Source organism: Gorilla gorilla, chromosome 13 (assembly GCF_029281585.2).
Source record: "Gorilla gorilla gorilla isolate KB3781 chromosome 13, NHGRI_mGorGor1-v2.1_pri, whole genome shotgun sequence".
In the NCBI taxonomy this organism is placed as follows: domain Eukaryota; kingdom Metazoa; phylum Chordata; class Mammalia; order Primates; family Hominidae; genus Gorilla; species Gorilla gorilla.
In genome coordinates, this window is record NC_073237.2 from 24,384,741 (window position 1) to 24,403,571 (window position 18,831).

At 40.0% G+C, this 18,831-nt stretch overlaps 2 protein-coding genes across 2 annotated transcripts in view; one reads left to right on the forward strand and one right to left on the reverse strand.

Annotated features, from left to right (window-relative positions):
* Nucleotides 1-25: 25 nt before the first annotated feature.
* LOC129524732 (uncharacterized) lies at nucleotides 26-4,134 on the reverse strand. The gene is made up of 2 exons (XM_055351523.2): nucleotides 3,710-4,134; nucleotides 26-2,900 (listed from the first exon to the last, which is right to left on the reverse strand). Exons 1-2 carry the CDS (start codon nucleotides 4,023-4,025, stop codon nucleotides 2,386-2,388), a joined length of 831 nt encoding a protein of 276 aa, XP_055207498.1. The 5' UTR covers nucleotides 4,026-4,134; the 3' UTR covers nucleotides 26-2,385.
* Nucleotides 4,135-4,335: 201 nt separating this feature from the next.
* Nucleotides 4,336-18,831, forward strand: part of ANKRD18A (ankyrin repeat domain 18A) — a 55,362-nt gene continuing 40,866 nt past the window's right edge. Inside the window, 6 exon segments of the mRNA XM_063696225.1 lie at nucleotides 4,336-4,632; nucleotides 8,674-8,788; nucleotides 8,951-9,124; nucleotides 13,413-13,519; nucleotides 14,329-14,466; nucleotides 17,248-17,315. Coding sequence (XP_063552295.1) covers nucleotides 4,427-4,632; nucleotides 8,674-8,788; nucleotides 8,951-9,124; nucleotides 13,413-13,519; nucleotides 14,329-14,466; nucleotides 17,248-17,315 — 808 coding nt within the window. The 5' untranslated portion in view covers nucleotides 4,336-4,426.

Below are 18,831 nucleotides of genomic sequence, written 5' to 3' on the forward strand. Positions count from 1 at the left end.
CTCAACAAAATATTAGCATGCTGAATCTAGCAATACATTGTTGAATTACACACCAAGACCAAGTGAGATTTATTCCAGGTATGCAAGCCTGGCTTAACACAAAATAGTTAAGGCAATCCCTCAGATAACTAGCTAAAGAAGAAAAGTTATTTGATTATATTAATAGATCAAGAAAGCATTTTATGGAATCCAAAGCCCATTCATGGTTAAAACTCTCAGCAAATTAGAAATAGAAGGGAAATTCCTCAACTGATAAAGAACATATACGAAAAGAACACCCTACAGACAATATCATACATAATGTGAAAAATGGGATGTTTTACACAAAAGAAGCAAGGAAATGTTATCCCCTCTCACTGCTCCTATTCAACATCATACTAAAATCCTAGTTAATGCAATAAGAAAATAAAATAAAAAGTATACAGATTGGAAAGGGAGCATTAAAATGCCCTTTGCTTGCTGATAACTTGATTTTCTATGTAGAGAATCTCAAAGCATCAGCCAAAAACCCTTCTGGATTATAGCAAGGTTGCATGGTATAAGGTTAATATACAAAATCAATTGCTGTCCTACATCCAGCAATGAACAATGAGAATTTGAAATTAAAAGCCCAATACCATTTTCATTAGCATCAAGAAAATGAAATAGACACAATCTAGCAAAATATGGGCAGGGTCTATGTGAGAAAAACTATAAAATCTGTTGAAAGGGATTAAAGATCTAAATAAATGAAGAGACATCTGTATTCACAAAATAAGACCCAGTGTTGTTAAGATGTCAGTTCTCTTCAATGTGATTTACAAATTCATTACAACTCTCGTGAAAACATGAATAAATTATTGTGTGGAAATTGACAAACTAATTCTAAAGTTTATATAGAAAGACTAACTAACAAGAATAGCCAACAATATTGTGGGGGAGGAACAAAGTTCAAGGACTTGCAAAGTGATCAACGGAACAGAATAGAGAACTCAGAAATAAGAGTGCACAAACACAGTCAATTGATCTTTTACAAAAAGGTAAAGGCAATTCAAGGGAGAAAGGGTAGCTTTTTCAAAAACAGTGATGAACCCATTGCGTGTATGTATATATACATATATGCAAAAAAAAAAAGAATTGAGACACAGACCTTGCTCCTCAAAAATTAACTCGAACGACACATTTTTAAGTTAATAATATTTTAAATTGTCAAACCACAATTGCATACATTTATGGGGTACAATGTGATGCTTGGATATGTGTATAAAATGAGGAATGACTACATCGAGGATAAAATATCCATCACCTCATGGCGTGAACCCAGGAGGCGGAGCTTGCAGTGAGCCGAGACCCTGCCACTGCAGTCCCGCCTGGGCGAAAGAGCGAGACTCTGTCTCAAAAAAATAAATAAACAAATAAATAAATAAAATAAAAAATACCCATCACCTCAATTTTATTTTTTGTGGTTAGATATTTGAAATTTACTTTTTGTTATTTAAATATACAGTACATTATTATTGACTATAGTCATCCTGCTGTGCAATAGATTTCAAAACGCATTTCTCCGGTTTAACTGAATCTTTGCATCTGTGAACAACTTCCCATTTTTCTCCCCAGCAACACAGCCTCTGGTAAGCATCATTATACTCTCTACTTTTATGAATTCAATTTTTAGACCTAAATTTAAATCCAAAAGCTGTAAAACTTCTGTAAAATAACAAAAGGGATATTTAGGTAACTTTAGGTTTGGCAATTACTTTGTAGATACAACAACACTAAAGTACATAAAAGACAAATTTCTACCATGAAAGAAGATATTGGTATGAAGTCGTTACAATTAAAAACTTTTGCTCTGGGAAAGGAAATAAGAGGATGGAGAAACAAGCCACAGATGGAGAAAATATTTGCAAAACACCTGTCTGGCATCCAGACCATTAAAAACCACTTATAACTCAACAATAAGAAATCAAACAACCCAATTAGTAAGTGGACGAAAGATCTAAAGAGGCTCCCATCAGAGATGGCATATAGAAGGGGAAAAGCTTATGAAAAGATGTTCACCCTCCCAACGCTTTTCCCTCCCTGCGTCCCTCTCTCCCTCACACACCCTCCGCTGCAGCGGAGTGGGAGCGGGTCAGGGGCGCTACGCGGTGACGGTGACGTGCTGTCTCTCGGGCGAGGCGTGGGATTTAAGCGCATTATAAGCCGTGGGTTCCGGGGAATCCGAGAGGCTGAGCTTGGAGCCCAGACTGACCCGCCTCTCTCATGGTCCCGGCCCACTGCCCTGCAGAGCCCGCCTTACTCTTCCTCTCCACAGGTCTGCTGGCCGCGGCAGGCCTTGGCTCCCCCAAGCCTGGTAGGCCCACAAGGAGCTGCATCCAGGAGGAGCCGCCGCCCGGGAACAAGCTACCCGCGGGCTCTGGGGACAACCGCCCGTCTGATGAGCTCGGCTGAGCGTGCACGCAATGTCGAAATCAAGGACGCCTGGATGCTTTTCATGGCAGAGTGACAAAAGTTTACCAGCGAGAAGAGGAGCAGGGCTGCTGAAAGGTGCGGTGCCGCGGCGCCAGAATGCGGGATCCTGAGCCCTGCATGCGAGTCTTCGCGGGGCCGATCGCTGGGAGCCTCGCTTAGGTCCAGCCGCCTCCAGGGAGGGCAATATCCACGAGACGCGGGGAGTGAGGGCGGTGCTGGCCGCACCCCTGCTCCTGGGGCCGCGGGAGCCGTGCTAGCTGGCTGCCTTCCACTGCCGCCTACGCCGGTCGGGTTGCTGCAGCGGTGCCTGCTGCAGGAGCTCCACGCCTGCTGCTTCTCCGACGTCAGGGCGCCGCCAGGATGACAGGTGCAGGAGGCTGTGGCTGTGGGCAGATGTGGTTTCCAGCCCCAGGTCCCTGCGGCCCCTGGCTTCCCAGCCCGCTGTCCTGTGAGCAAGAAGATGAAGAAAGTCACCCCATCAGCAGGTCAGCTGCCCCGCCTGGCAGCCCAGCCAGACAAGGCAACCAAAGTTCATCCTGTCTGAGTTGACTCTGTGCAGGCAGCGGGCCGGCGCCCAGGATGCTGGGGAGCCCTGCACGCCGGAGGCCGACAAGCCGTGGGGCCCAGAGGCGCCACAGGGCGAGAAGGCACCCGCCTCCCAGCGCTTTCACCCCTTGGCCCGCCCGACTCGCTAGGTGTAGCAGTGGCTTCGGCCAAGCCAGGCATTCTGCCCAGAGGCGGCTGCACAGGCGCGAAAACTGAGAACCCCTGCTCAACCCCATCCGGGGTGACTGCCAAGTGCCCATGTCAGCGACCCCGATCCCCCTCCGGTGGAGGAATGGGCGGGAGGCACGGCCTGGGGACCCTCAGGCTGGGCGCGCTGGCGATCCCGAGGCCTACCAGGCCATGCACCTCCAGCCCGCCTGGGCACCCAAGCTGCAGCCGCCTTCTGTGTGCAGGCAGCAGCCTCCAGGCAACCCCCGAGCCCGCCAGCACTCCCCACATCTCAGAACCGGGGCCAGATGTCCCTGTGGCTGCGGCTGAGCTAGGTGGTCTGCCCTGCGGCGGGAACTGGCTCTCAGCCCCATTCCCCGTGGCTGCAGAGGGCCACTGGCTAGAGGTCCCGAGCATCAGCAGACAAGGAGCCGAACAGGGGCAGGGCCTGGCGGGCTCTCAGGCCAGGTGCATTCGCGATCCAGAGGCCGCCTAGGCCGTGCTCCACCACCTGGGCGCCCAAGCTGCAGGCGCCCTCTACCTGCTGGCGACAGCTTCCTGGCAACTCCCAAGATGGCTGGCGCTCCCAGCCTGGCAGAACCGGGGCTACATGTCACCCTGGCTGCGGCCAAGCCAGGCTGTCTGCCCGGCGGCGGCTGCACCGGGACGGAACCGACCCCGCAGTCCCATCCCCGGTGGCTGCGGAGGGCCCCCATCTCAGCGGCCCCAATCTCTCTTTGGAGGAGGAGCGGGTCGGGAGTAAGGGTCAGGCAGGCCCTCAGGCGGGAAGGGATGCACTCCTGGGATTCCGGGACGTCCCGCGGGAGCCCAGGAGAACCCGCAAGCCAGCGACGCATGCGCCCGAGCTGCAGGTGCCCCCTGCCGGCCACGAGGGCTTGGGAGCGGCTTCCGGAGTCCCGGCTGGCGCTGAGTTGTAGGCGCGCGCCTAACTGGCATGGCGGGGACTCACTCGGTCTGAGAGTTCGGAGCGCTGAGGTTCAGGCGCGCGCCTAACGGCTTAGCTGGGCTCGCTCTGTCTGAGAGGTCGGAGTCTGCGAGTGTTGCTGCTGAAGGCTGTGGTGAACCGGGCTGGATCGCGGATTCTGAGCTACATTGCGGGTTTGGGGGTAGATCTTGGGTTTGGGGGTGGATCGCGGGTTGGGGGGGATCGCGGATTTGGGGCTGAGTGGGGGTGGAAAGGCCACGAGGAGCCGCCGCGGCTCAGGAGCGGGTGGTGGGCGTCTGAGAAGTCGCCACCATGAGGAAGCTCTTCAGTTTCGGGAGATGCCTGGGCCAGGCGCTCCTGAGCTCCATGGACCAAGAGTATGCGGGTCCGGGTTACGACATTCGGGACTGGGAACTGCGGAAGATCCACAGGGCTGCCATCAAGGGCGACGCCGCGGAGGTGGAGCACTGCCTGACGCGCAGGTTCCGGGACTTGGACGCCCACGACAGAAAAGACAGGTAGCTCGGGGACTCAGCCCACGGTGGGAGGGGGCCCCAGGCCCGGCTTCCCTGCAGCCCTGCAGCCCCTGGGGCGGGGACCTTAGAGGGTGCCGGCCACCCTCGGAGCAGCGGAGCCAAATGGAGCCTCAGCTGCTTTCCATCGCTGGCAATTCCCCGTCCGTCGCGCTTGGTGGAGAATTTGAGTGATTTAACTCACAAAGTTAGGCATATCCACGTTTAAAACATGGGGCCATATACATGATAGGGAGGCGCCTAATGAGAACTCATTCCCCTGTCAAAAATACCATGAGCCTTTTTCAGTAGGCGAAGAGTTCTCAGATAAAACCCTGTGTCGGTTTTACATCCGAATCCACCTAGGTAGACAGGTTCTTTACTGGGGCTTCTTAGAGGGACACTGGGAAGCGGGAGTTGGGTTCCTTGAATGGGAAGACTCAGTTTTCTCAAAATGTGAACTGTTTCCATGTTTATCAGTTTTACATAAACTGAATGAAGATATCAAGGTTTTATCATTTTTGCATGAAAGTTGCTATCTATCTTACCATTGTGATGACATTTAAAAATGTTTATAATGGAGTGAAAAGACTTGCTCCTCTAGATATCAAAATGTGCTATTAATTCCCACAATTAATTATTCACTAACAGCTGAAAACACAGATAAATAAATGGAACAGAACAGGAAATCCAAAAACACTGAAATATATGTAAGATATATACATAGGGATGGATAATGGTAACGTTTCAGATGAGTAGGAAAGGATGAATTATTAATAAAATGCCTGCTGTGTGAAGAAAACTAATGAAACTTTATGTCGCAAAAATGAGTTCCTGATGGAATTCAGACTGAAATTTTTACACATGCAAAATGAGAAAAAGTACCAGAAGAAAACGCAAAGACTTATTTATACAGGTATATTTTCCGTTAACAAAGGCCTTCATAAGAATGACCTCGCAAGCAGGCATTCTGAAGGTTGATTTAGCAAACTAAAAATTAAAATCCCCTGTGTATCAGAAAAAAATTAACAAAAGATAACACACTTGAAAAATATTTCCTATGTATATTTTTACTAATATATAAAAATATATATTCAGATGAAAAGTGTATCTTCATCCTACAGGGAATTTATTCTTTATTATAGATAATACATATTACTGATTATATGTATAAGAAATTGTATATATTACTAATATAATATGTTATATATATATCAGTTATATATATACAGATAAAAACCACATCTTTATTTTACAGGGAATTCTTTCCAATCAAATCCACAAGAAAAGAATTCTAGAAGTGAGCAAAGCACTTTTTGCAGATTCACAGGTTACTTATGTACATAGGAAAAAATCCTTAGTGTTTCTCATAAGATAATTTAAGTTAAAAGAGGAGTGAGCCTGTGTTCTATCCACAGTGTTTGTGAGAATGAAGAGCAGTGGTACTTACACTGCTGCTTGAAGTTTAAGTTGCTGATGACTTTTCAAGTGGATAATTTGGAGATAATTACCATATTTTAAAAATGTATATGCCTTTTACCCATCAATTCCATTGTATTAAAATACCTTCAGAAAATAGAGATACATGCACTTTTTTTCCCCAGCATTTATGTTAACAAGAACCCATAGAATGGATATGTGGCCATTGAAGGTGGCAATAGGTGGAGAAGTATGTTGATGTGTGAAGATGCATTTTGTTATAGCCAGTGAGGAAAAAAAAAATCAGTTTGCTTGCACATACACACAAACATACTATGGTCTTGTGTTAGGCAAAACTATGTACAAAATAGGGTAAAATTTGTAACTTCTGAGCATTTGTATTTTAAAGTTTTTTGTTCCTTTTTCTTACCTTTGATTTCTGAAGTGAGCATTTATAAAATTTCTAGTAAAAATGTATTATTAATGGAATAAATTTTGGGAAGAGAAATGTGACTCCTGAAGAGATAAAAATAATTTCTCACTATTTTTTATCATTATTATTGTGAGGGTTTGAACTTTTAGCTTCTTCAGAAGTAAAAAGGGAATCTTTTTATCTGTGCTTGCAGATTTTATGCATATACTTTATTATGTATATATGTTTTTCTTATGTATAGATTCATTACATATAGGCAAACAATGATAGATTAATCATTTCATTATAGTTGTAGTCTTATCAAAATAACAAATAGCAAATATTATTACTATCACAAAAATATTGGTATATAGAAGTTGTATTTAAAAATATTGAGCTCCCCAACTGTATTCTATCAATCCATTTATTCATCAAACATAACTCGAATATGTTATGTAGCAGACATTTTGCACTATCTCTCAGGACCCTTCCATACTTAAAAACTTTATGCTTACCTGTTCTGCCTGAGCAAGATGAGAGATTTAAAATAGGAATAGTAGAACTTAATCTCACTGAAGCTTTTCCTCCCACCTTTCAAACAAAAGCCTTTCTGAAGGTAGAAAACAATAAGAGATAACCTTTAACTGCCCTTTTGAAAATTTATCAGTCTTAAATACTAATATTAATCATTGGAAAGTCTGATTTGCATATATTCTGTAAATCTAAGTGTTGACTAAAATAAGCCATACCTGTTCATCTCAATCATGAGTTTCCTTTAGCTTCACGTTTCTTTTTGTTTGTTTGTTTGTTTTTTCGATTTGCGACAGAGTCTCACTCTGTCGCCTAGGCTGGAGTGCAGTGGCATGATCTCAGCTCACTGCAACCTCTGCTGCCAAGGTTCAAGTGATTATCCTGCCTCAGCCTCCTGAGTAGCTGGTATTACAGGTGCCTGCCACCGCACCCAGCTAATTTTTGTAGTTTTAGTAGAGACAGAGTTTCACTATGTTGGCCAGGCTGGTCTTGAACTCCTGACCTAGAGATCCACCTGCCTCGGCCTCCCAAAGTGCTGGGATCACAGGCGTGAGCCACCGTGCCCGGCCAGCTTCACGTTTTTAAAAATCAAAGTAAGAAGTAATTTGTTTAAAAAATATGTTGTTATTTCAGTGCTCTTTCCCCATGGTACTTTGAGGAATTAAAATGTATTTAAGTGTCAATTAGATTCCTAGAATTGCCCTAGACCTGCTGTGTATACAGTATTCTACTTAATGTAAGACCTCATGGATTGTGTGATACCCTACTATTTTCTATATTAATAAGATGATTTTTAAATGCTACCAATTATAAATGTTACCATATAAAAATTATGAATTATAAATACCACTCCAATATCAGATATGCTAAAATGTGACCTAATCTTTAAATCATCCTGCAAAATAGCAATAATTGTATCATTTTACTTAATTAAAATATTTTTGTTAAATACTAGTAATATAATTATAACATCTGGCTGGGTGCATGGCTCACACCTGTCATTCCAGAACTTTGGAAGGCTGAGGTGGGAAGTTCCCATGATGCTAGGAGTTTGAGACCAGCCTGGGCAACAAGTTGACATTCCCACTCTACAAAAAAAATTTAAAAATTAGCTGATCATGCTGGTGCACTCCTGTGGTCCCAGCTATTCAGGAGGCTGGGGCAGGAGGTTTGCTTGAGCCTACAAGTGCCAGGCTGCAGTGAGGTATAAATACACCATTGCACTCCAGCCTGGGCAACAGAGCAAGACCCTGTCTCAGCAAACAAAAGTCTAACAGTTATTGAGTTGTTGCTTGTTCTGGAAACAGTTCTAAATGCTTTACATAGATTTTCATTTAAGCATCACAGTGGTGTCCTGTGAGCTAGCTGCTGTGGTCATCTTTATTAATGAGGAAATTCAGGCACAGAAAGGCTAAGCAATAGCTGGTATGTGACCGAGTTCAAAGTAGAACTCAAGCCCTAGTTGAGCTGAATCCAAATACCAAGCTCATTCTGTCCAAACAGGCTGCTGTTTCATTAAGGTAGGGAGCAGTAAGAGCTAATAAATATTGTACTTTCTTCAAAAGAAGATTATTTGTTTTGAAGGCAGTGGAATAACATGCCATTCAATGTTTACAATTACATGAACCATTGTAGGTTTTGAGATATTGCACTACATTTCCTGAAAACCCCTCTCGCTCTCCTAGGACTGTTCTACATTTGGCCTGTGCCCATGGCCGTGTGGAAGTGGTCACTCTCTTGCTGCACAGAAGATGCCAGATCGACATCTGTGACAGACTAAACAGGACACCTTTAATGAAGGTATATAGTAGTCAACTCTTTCAGCATGAAATGGATTTGATTTAAATACATAGAATTAAAATGAATTTGTCTCATTTAAATATAGCTAGTTGGTGAAACCTGTGGAATATGTATTTTGAATTCTTAGAATTTATAGCCTAGTTTTTTATCTAACACTAATAGGCTGTACACGGCCAGGAAGAGGCTTGTGCCATTATTCTCCTGAAACATGGCGCCAATCCAAACATTAAGGATATCTACGGCAACACTGCTCTCCATTATGCCGTGTATAATGAGGGGACTTCACTGGCAGAAAGACTGCTTTCCCACCATGCAAATATTGAAGCACTAAACAAGGTACAGATCAATCAACTTTCTTTTCAAAATGTTTGTTTTAATATTGACATAGGTAAGAGTCAATTTTTCATATTTGGAACTCAAGTATTCCTGAATGAAAATGTTTTGAAATAACTTAATTGTCTAAAATTTTACTTTAAATATTGATACTTTTAAAGAAGCATTAGAGGGCACAGCTATTTTAGTGCACTTATGGGAAGTATTTGTGAATTTGTTAAGGTAAAACTTCTTCTTTTCAAGTATTTGTTTCCTACCCCAGGTGTATTTTTTTTCTAATTAGTGTAAAAACATCACAGGAAAAAAATTACCCTGGAAATAGGCTTTATCTTAAAACTCAAAACTAAAGCAACTTACAATAAATGGAAGTCTTGCTACTGCTGACGGTTTTCTAACAAAATGGATGTATCTTTCATGGGCAAGGTTTAACAGGGAAAAATAGAAAGGGAAAAGGAGAGCAATCAAAAACATGCAGGTCACTTGGAAATTAGGTAATGAGGGAAAATGCCAAGAAGAGGTTTTGTTTTTTAGTTTGTCGTTTTTCCAGTTTATGTATTGAGACAAAGCGCTCTTCAGCTTTGGGGTAATCATTTTTGGTTTGGTAAAAAGAGTGACTGAAACTTGCCTAAAGATTAATTTTTTAGAGGACTCTGAGGAAACCAGATTGGCAGTGAATATACGGTGATGAAGTGAGAAACACTTCAGCAAAGGGTGGAACAAATTAGTAACTGACTTATTACCCATCCCGGCAAAAGCAGCCACTTAGATAAGAGTCTAAACTCTCCTTTCAAATCTAGAATATCTTGATGGGAAGGTGGGAGATAAGCAGCTTATAAATAGCAAAATCAACTGGGATTTTGAGTTTACTTGTCCCTGTTATACCCACACCCAGGAAAATTAACTGGAATTTTAATACATAACTCTATCTCATACTCCTCTCTGGCCACATCCCAAGCTGATAAAGGATATTGGCCATGTGGGTGAGAGATGAAACTGAAGTGATTGTCTGCTGCAGTAATTCTCAGCTAGAATTGTGCATTACAATGACCTGGGGAAATTTTGTTAAAAGTCTACAAGTGTAGGCTTTCCCCTGAGGATTTTGATGTACTAGATCTTAATAAGTTCTGAACATGTATGGTTAAAAATATTTTCTTGAAGCCATGCACTGTGGCATGTTCCTGTAGTCCCAGCTACTCAGGAGGCTGAGGTGGGAGGATTGCTTGAGCCTAGGAGTTTAAGTCCAGCCTGAGGTGGGCAGATCACGAGGTCAGGAGATGGAGACCATCCTGGCTAACACGGTGAAACCCCGTCTCTACTAAAAATACATAGTAAGACTCTTGTCTCTTACCACAACAAAAGCAAAAACAACAACAACAACAACAACAAAAACCTCAGTGTTCAAATACACTCCTGATTAAGAAGCACAGAATAGATAAGTGCAGGATATAAATTCCTGTATGTCAAAGACATAAGAAATCTCTAAAAGAGTTGGCATTTGATAGGTGCTACTTTCTTCAAAGTTCTCTTTTCCAATAACATTAAACTGACTTATCTGTCTTTCTCTACGTTTGTGACTGTGAAGTGAAAGGGAATATCATTGGCAATATCACTCAGCTTACAGAATAACACTTTTTGCTTCCCACCATGAATCACTCACTGCCATTCAGACAGTCTTTAGCAATTTACTTGTGGGTAATCTTTCAATAAGTAGAGACTGACCCTTTCACAATTTCATGTTCCTTTGTCACCATTCAAGTGATTATGTGTCAGCAAATGTTCATTACAAGTGAGATTTTCTCAATTAGATCAGTAGCAAATCTTGAACCTTTTTTTTTCAGTTGCAGTTGTATTAGGGACTATCTCAGTATGCCTATTAAGTTTATAGAGCTTTGGCATTATCAGGATGTCAGTTTTAAACACTGAAATCCTTGAAGTCAGTGAGAATACAATAGGAATTCTTTTAATAATTTAGTTTCAGCATTCCTATGAACTAATTGTCCATTTGGTGAACAATCTGGGAAAATTATATGCACATAGATTGCAAATGAATAAATGTTGGGGAAATTTTTGAGGTGGATATTATGAGTGTTAACAGCAATTTTTATTATGTATATATCAGGGCCTGAGTTTTTTTATTAAACATATGATACTAGACAAAGAAAAAGTTCCACATGCAAATACTTGGTTTATACACAATCATTTAGCAACACATTCATAGCAAATATAAAAACACAAGGGCTATAGTCTAAATGTGGTGTATAGATTTGTTCTTTGCCTCTTTGAATTGAGTCGACATGTAAACTTTAGTGGACTCATGGAGAAATCTGGACCTCAGGCTTAAGAAACAAATCTGGTGTCCCCAGAACCACATCACTGCTTGGTCTGCTGCGCAGAGGTTGCCCTGTGTAGGAGGCACATATTCTCCAGTTTGCTACTGTGCCCACCTGAGTACTTCACTTACTTAGGTAACCTCCTTCATCCTTATAAGTATTTGAGTTTACAACTCCTTTTTTATAGTATATTTTCATAAAGATTTCAAGGTTTTCAAGACAGCATATATTGGTTCATAATATATAGTCTATAGTTTATATAAATCCCTCAATTATAGAGTTGAATTTTAGAATTCAGAAGTTTTTTTAACTCTTTTTTTATATCTATACCACAAGTAGTCATCTGCTCATAAGAATGCCTAGAAGCCGTTTTAGGTTATTCCTGCTGAGAAGTGGATAGATTATGAATATTGCAGACATTATATCTTTGTTCTCAGCAATGTCCCTTAAAAATACAAGTGACGGCCGGGTGCAATGTCTCACGCCTGTAATCCCAGCACTTTGGGAGGCTGAGGCGGGCAGATCACGAGGTCAGGAGATGGAGACCATCCTGGCTAACAGGGTGAAACCCTAACTCTACTAAAAATACAAAAAGTTAGCCAGGTGTGGTGGCAGGTGCCTGTAGTTCCAGCTACTTGGGAGGCTGAGGCAGGAGAATGGCATGAACTCGGGAGGTGGGGCTTGCAGTGAGCGGAGATCATGCCACTGCACTGCAGCCTGGGCGACAGTGTGAGACCCCATTTCCAAAAAAAAAAAAAAAAAAAGGAAGAAAAAAGTGCAAGTGACTTATTGGCTCTTATTATGCTAGAAACAAGCCCTATACATCAGTGTTAGAACTTTTTTTGATAAGCCATTGTATTTTTATTTCTGATTTATATTTTGCCTAAAGTAAAAAAATAATGTTAAATAGCAATTTAAATGGAAATCAATACATATGGATTTAAAAAGTAAAGTTGCATTAACGTCCCAGGATTATCATTATAATTGAGAATAGAATTTCTTACTGAGCTTTGCTTTTTAACATTTAGTTTCAAAAAGTTTTAACCGGTCTCTCTTACACAGAACATACTGAGCTTTCTAATAGTTAAGATAAAAATCTATCCTCTTGCATTAGGAGAAATCCCATGGAGTATTTAATAATAAGGAAAATAAGTGCATTTGAAGCCAATCTCTCTTAATTCAGACCTCATTTCCTTAGTGGCCCCTTTGCATCAGGAGTGCCTGACATTGGCATCCTGAGACCATTGATAGAAGAAAATCAAGCAAGTTTGTGCCCCCCAGAGGAAACCTCCACTTGTATTGGGAAGCTCTGGCAACTGTATCCCTGAAACTCTAGTTCCTAAAATGTTAATGTTTGCCACAAAAAGCATTGTCAATCTGAGATTAGGCAAAGTTCAAGGGATTTCTAGATTGCTGGCCATGTAACATAGTTTTTAATACTTCTCAAATGCAGATGATCGTGGAATCTTTTTGTTGGGGTACAGTTCTTTCGGTAAAACAACTACTCTTTGAAATATAGTTTAAGAAACACTTCTCTAGAGGTAATAATTTAGATCATTAATTTATTTTAAAAACTTAAAGCATTCACTACTGTGTCTTAGGTTTTAGGGTTATAGAGAAAAAAGATACAGCCCTTGCCCTTGAGAATCTCTTGGTTTCAGTGGGAAACAATGAAATAATTACAATGGACTGTGCTAAATGCTGAGATAGAAGTAAGGATTTTGGGGACTGGTAAATAAAGTGAGTTTTGGAGATGACTGAAGTTAATGTGGGGAGGCAGAGGAGGGGTGTTTCAAGGCATTGTGTGGGAAAGCACAGGGGAGTGAAAGGGACGGGACTGCTTTGCATTTACTTTCTCTCTATATTGCATGTTTAAGTTCATAGCGTCTTATAGAAGATTTTTAGTTCAGTGGAGAAATATGTAATTTTGTGAATTATAAGTTGTTTTTGCTTTCTTACAGGAGGGAAACACTCCACTTTTGTTTGCTATAAATTCCAGGAGACAGCATATGGTGGAATTTTTATTGAAGAACCAGGCAAATATACATGCCGTTGACAATTTCAAAAGGTGCAATAGTTTTTGTTTTTTGTTTTCTTTTTTCCTAAAAACCTGAGTGTTCTAGAGCGGTAACAGTCACTCAAGTCAGAAATGTTAATAAGATTAAACTTATAATTATTGGCATATAGTAAAAAGTAATACGAATAATCAGGTAGAAAAGAAGTTATTTGGACTAAGCAACACAAAAAACCGTATATAGTAGGATTCATCTTCTCTTATAGACTGTTATTTGTAATTTGATGTTTTTGGTCCTGTAATCTTATATTAGCTAAAGGGGTTTGTATTTTATTAATTTTATGAAGTGTAGACTTTAACTTTCAGTTTACAACTACTACTATTACCATTATTATTATTATTATTATTATTATTATAGTTGTTGCTGTTGTTGTTGATGCTGTTGTTTTCAGCCTGCAGATAGCTCTTACTTATTTGATCCTTAGCTGACTTTGAATTACAATATAATTCAAAGCAATGGGAAAGCAATGGGAAAATCTTCACCTAAATCTTTGCCCACTTTAGATAAGTGACCTCAGCACAGTTTCTTGGCCATCAAAGGACTATAAATTAGCAATTTGTATTACGTCATGTCCCAATGGGACACGAAGCTTGCTTGTTGTCCCTGCCTTTTAGCCTTGGTGGTAATTTAACAAGATGAACACTTGAGCACCCAAGATGCTTATACACATAAGCTAGTACATGTAAATGGTTATTATGTCTATCCTGACAGGCAAGATATGAAATTGGTAAAGTGTATCCAATTTGCTAATTAAATATCTTCATCAAAGTTCTTGAGTGCTGTTATTTCTTTATTATTTTAGAATAGCCCTCATACTTGCAGTACAGCATAACTTGTCAAGTATCGTCACCCTCCTGCTTCAGCAAAATATACATATCTCTTCTCAAGACATGTTTGGCCAAACTGCCGAGGATTATGCTTTTTGTTCTGATTTGAGAAGGTATGTGCTTATATTAAAAGACCGGTTAATACTAAATTAAGGTTTAAAATAATAGTAACTATTGCATCTTATACATTAGGTGACAGTTCATAGTTTGGTTGAGGTAGCTTGGAATGGCAACAAGTTAGTCCACTTTTTAGCCAGAAATCACACAGAAAGCTAAACTAGTTAGAAGTAGCAATGAGTGCAAGATTCTTTCCAGACTTTTAAAGACCTTTATCCCTAGGAATCTCAGTGTTGTTCATTTTATTCCAAGTATAACTCATATGTGAGATAGAAATAATGTCCATCTTTTACTTTTTCTTTCTTTCTTCCTTTTTTTCTTTTTTTTTTTTTTGAGACAAGGTCTCACTATGTTGCTCATGTTCCTGAGCTCAAGTGATTCTCCTGCCTCAGCCTCGCAAACTGCTAGCCACCATGCCTGGCCTGACTTTTCTAATTAGTTATTGGGTCTTGAAATGTCCACTTTAGCAGAAAATCTTGTATTATCCCCTAGGGCTACCTCCTATGCCTTCCTCCTTTGAATTTTTCAAAAAGCTAAGGGGTTCCCTAAGCCCAAGGAAAACAATCTTGCTTTACAAGTCAGAAGAAGAGGGGAAAAGGCCATTCTAGTCATTCTGTTGTTTCCATTGATTCACTTGCTGTATTGCTGCCATTGTAACTGGTCCTGCAATCTGGTAATGATTGACCTTTGCCACCAGGATGCCCTTACTGATTCAGATCCCTCACTCTTCATGGTGACTCATACACAGAGTCCACAGCTACAGTGTTTTGTTTTGTTTTGTTTTTTTCGAGACGGAGTCTTGCTCAGTCGCCCAGGCTGGAGTGCAGTGGTGCAATCTTGGCTCACTGCAAGCTCCCCCTCCTGGGTTCACACTATTCTCCTGCCTCAGCCTCCCGAGTAACTGGGACTACAGGCGCCCGCCACCATCCCTGGCTAATTTTTTTTGTATTTTTAGTGGTGACGGGGTTTCACCATGTTAGCCAGGATGGTCTCGATCTCCTGACCTTGTGATCCACCCGCCTCAGCCTCCTAAAGTGCTGTGATTACAGGCGTGAGCCACCGCGCCCAGCCCACAGCTACAGTGTTTTTTAGTTCATGTACACAGGCTCGGCCATTGTTCCCAGCACCCTGCTCTGGCAGCGAGGCCTCCTGGCTCTACCCACACACATAGTGAGTAAATTGACCTTCCCCCAACACTAAAAATCTTATTTGTAGCCCACCTTTTGGCTAGGCTTAGCCTATACCTTCATGGTATGTTATCCTTTGAGACCAGTGTCCATTTTTTCTCTAGCAAATATTAGTTGGGATTGTACTCAACAGCTAGGGATGTTCAAATAATGTTGCAGGAAGAGAACAGAGCTCTCTTTGCCTTTTGTTATCACATCTGTACCTTGAGGCTTTTTTCTGACCTGTGTACATTATCCTTCAGTAGAGTAATGGGGACCAACTTGGAGTTGGCCCCTCAAGTAATGTGTTTTCATAATAATGAAAATCTCTTATATTTATGTGATATTATATTACATATAGATTATATAATCTATATATTATATAATTATTATATTATGTATATAATTATATTATTTTTATATTTATGTTATTTTAAATTTTTATTTATAGTTTATATTTTATATTTTTATATTTATATTATTATGAATATATATAGTTATATAGTTATAGATTATATAATCTATATATATTATATAGTTATAGATTATATAATCTATATAATTATGTATTATATAATCTTTTATAATGAAAATCATTATAAAAGTATTCATGTAAGGTGATCTGTGAAATGAGAACAGAGCTGAGTAGCACACGGGATGTTACATGCAAATATGTTGTTAGTACATGACTTGGAAATGAGGAAACATCAACTCGCATCTCTTTCATGGAACTGAAAAACAATACAAGCAGGGCTTTGTCTTGTATGTCAGTTGGAGAGGACCAAGAAGATGCAGCCTCTAACACAGACCTGCTGGCTCTGAGTTTGAGGAGGTAGAGAAGGAATGGTAGTTGTCCCAGCCAGGTTTTGACACCTATTAGTTTTCTGCCCTTGGTGTGATTGATGAGTTCAGTAATAGGGGAAAATTAGAGTATATGTTTTAATGAGATAATAATGTATTTGTATATAAATTTAGTTACAAGTTATGAACTAGCTAAAATGCTCTGAACTACAAGCCACAATAAATAGAACTAATAACCAAAATTAGCACTTAATAACATTCTCTGAAAACTGTGACATTCAAATATTAGAAACTATGGAAAAACACTCATCAGGTTTTATTTGAGATTCCAAAATGGTTTCAGCAATGCAGTTCAAGAATAAATTTTTCCATTGCTTTACTATTTCTCTGAACATTTAAACATGTTTTCTCATTGCATCCTCCTAATGACCTAGTGAAGTCAAGTAGTAAAACCTTTATTTTTTAGAAGAAGCCATGGAGGCTAAGAGAAGCAACTGGTCTGAAAACAAAATACCTATTGGTTACAGAGCGAGGACTTACTGTGAATGCAGGACAGTTTCCAGGCTGTTAAGCTAACTAGAATTAATTTACTGAACTATGCTTTTCTCAGTTTATGAGTACTTCCTGTTTTTCTTGTTTAATTAGAAGCTCAATAAGTTTATAGAGCTTAAAATTTTAAAGTGTATTGGACATTAGATTTCTGATATTAGCTCTGATATTGTCTGAAATGCTTTAAGAATTTAATCTGTTTGGCAAATATTTTTCATATCACTATTAAAATACTAATTTTATTACATTTATTATGCATAGCATCCAACAACAAATTTTGGAACATAAAAATAAGATGCTTAAAAATCATCTTCGAAATGACAATCAAGGTAAGACTTCTGATAGTAAATTTCTCATTTCCCTTGGTGATCTTACTGATTTTAAAAAGCAAAATTACAGGCCAGGCATGGTGGCTCACACCTGTAATAATCCCAGCACTTTGGGAGGCCAAGGCGGGTGGATCACCTGAGGTCAGGATTTTGAGACCAGCCTGGCTAACATGGTGAAACCCCATGTCTACTAAAAATACAAAAATTAGCTGGGCATCATGGCGGGTGCCTGTAATCCCAGCTACTCGGGAGGCTGAGGCAGGAGAATCACTTGAACCCGGGAAGTGGAGGTTGCAGTGAGCTGAGATTGCACCACTGCACTCCAGCCTGGATGGAAGAGCAAGACTCTATCTCCAAAGAAAACAAAAAAAGTGAGATTACATATTTTTAATCATAAAAGAGCAGTTTAAAATATATATGTTTATATATAAATTAATTTTTTAAATTTAATTTCTTTAGTTTAGAATTCAGAGTTCTTTAGGAATTTGTAGCTAATTCTCAATCTCAAAGAGTATTGTCTGAAAAAATTCATTTACCTACTTATGATCCTTGAAATTCTACATATTTTTGTATTAATATAAGTAAGAAATTAGATTAAGTTAATATGTTGCAATTTCCTCTATAATTACATTGTTACGAATTGGACTTGTTATGCAAATGGATCTTCTATTTAATTTTTATAGTAAATGGTTTACATTTAGTAAATAAATATTAATTCCAGTTGATTCTTGAATATTGTGGGGGTTAGGGACTCTGATCCCTGTGGAGTTGAAAATCTGAGTATAACTTTGACTCCTTCCAAATGTAACTACTAATAACCTACCATTGACTGGAAACTTTACTGATAACATGAACAGTCAGTGAACACGTATTTGTATGTGTTGCATTATTATATACTATGCTTTTAGAATAAAGTACGCTAGAGAAATGAAGCTGTTATAAAGAAAATCATAGAAAAGAAAAAAATACACTTACTATTCATAAACGTAAGCGAATCCTCCCAAAAGTCTTCATCTTTATCATCTTCAGGTTGATTAGGGTGAGGAGGAAGAAAATGGTTGGTTTTGCTGTCTCTGGGTTGCAGAAGCGGAAGAAAAATCTGCATATAAGCAGACCCCTGCAGTTCAAACTCTTGTTGTTCAAGGGTCAACTGCATTACACAGGAATTTGTGTCACTAAGAACGTAACTGTCTTTAGAACTAGGAATTCAACAATCCCTTTCTGATACCATAAACAAATGGCAATAAGAACCATAAAACTGAGCTAATGTGCACCCATACAAATAGGAGATTATTTTTGAAGATACCTACTGAATGCAGAAGACAGAAAAGTAATTCCTTTCCAAGAAGCAGAAGTTATGTTACATATTCTTATACAAACAAGGTCTATTTTTAATTTATTCACCATAAGTTGGAACCTCATGAGATATATTCACTTCTTAGAACAAGCTGTGTTTTTTTATGTGCTGGATAATTATCATAATAATAGTAATTTTATTGGAACAAGATAATCTGTT

What these genes read in the sequence shown, in the direction of transcription:
- LOC129524732 (XM_055351523.2), bottom strand. Translation starts at nt 4,025, where the DNA reads ATGCGTCGCTGGCTTGCGGGTTCTCCTGGGCTCCCGCGGGACGTCCCG. An exon ending in CAGGAAGCTGTCGCCAGCAG is followed by an intron (nt 2,901 to 3,709) that starts GTAGAGGGCGCC and finishes TCTTGCTCACAG; the next exon opens with GACAGCGGGCTGGGAAGCCA.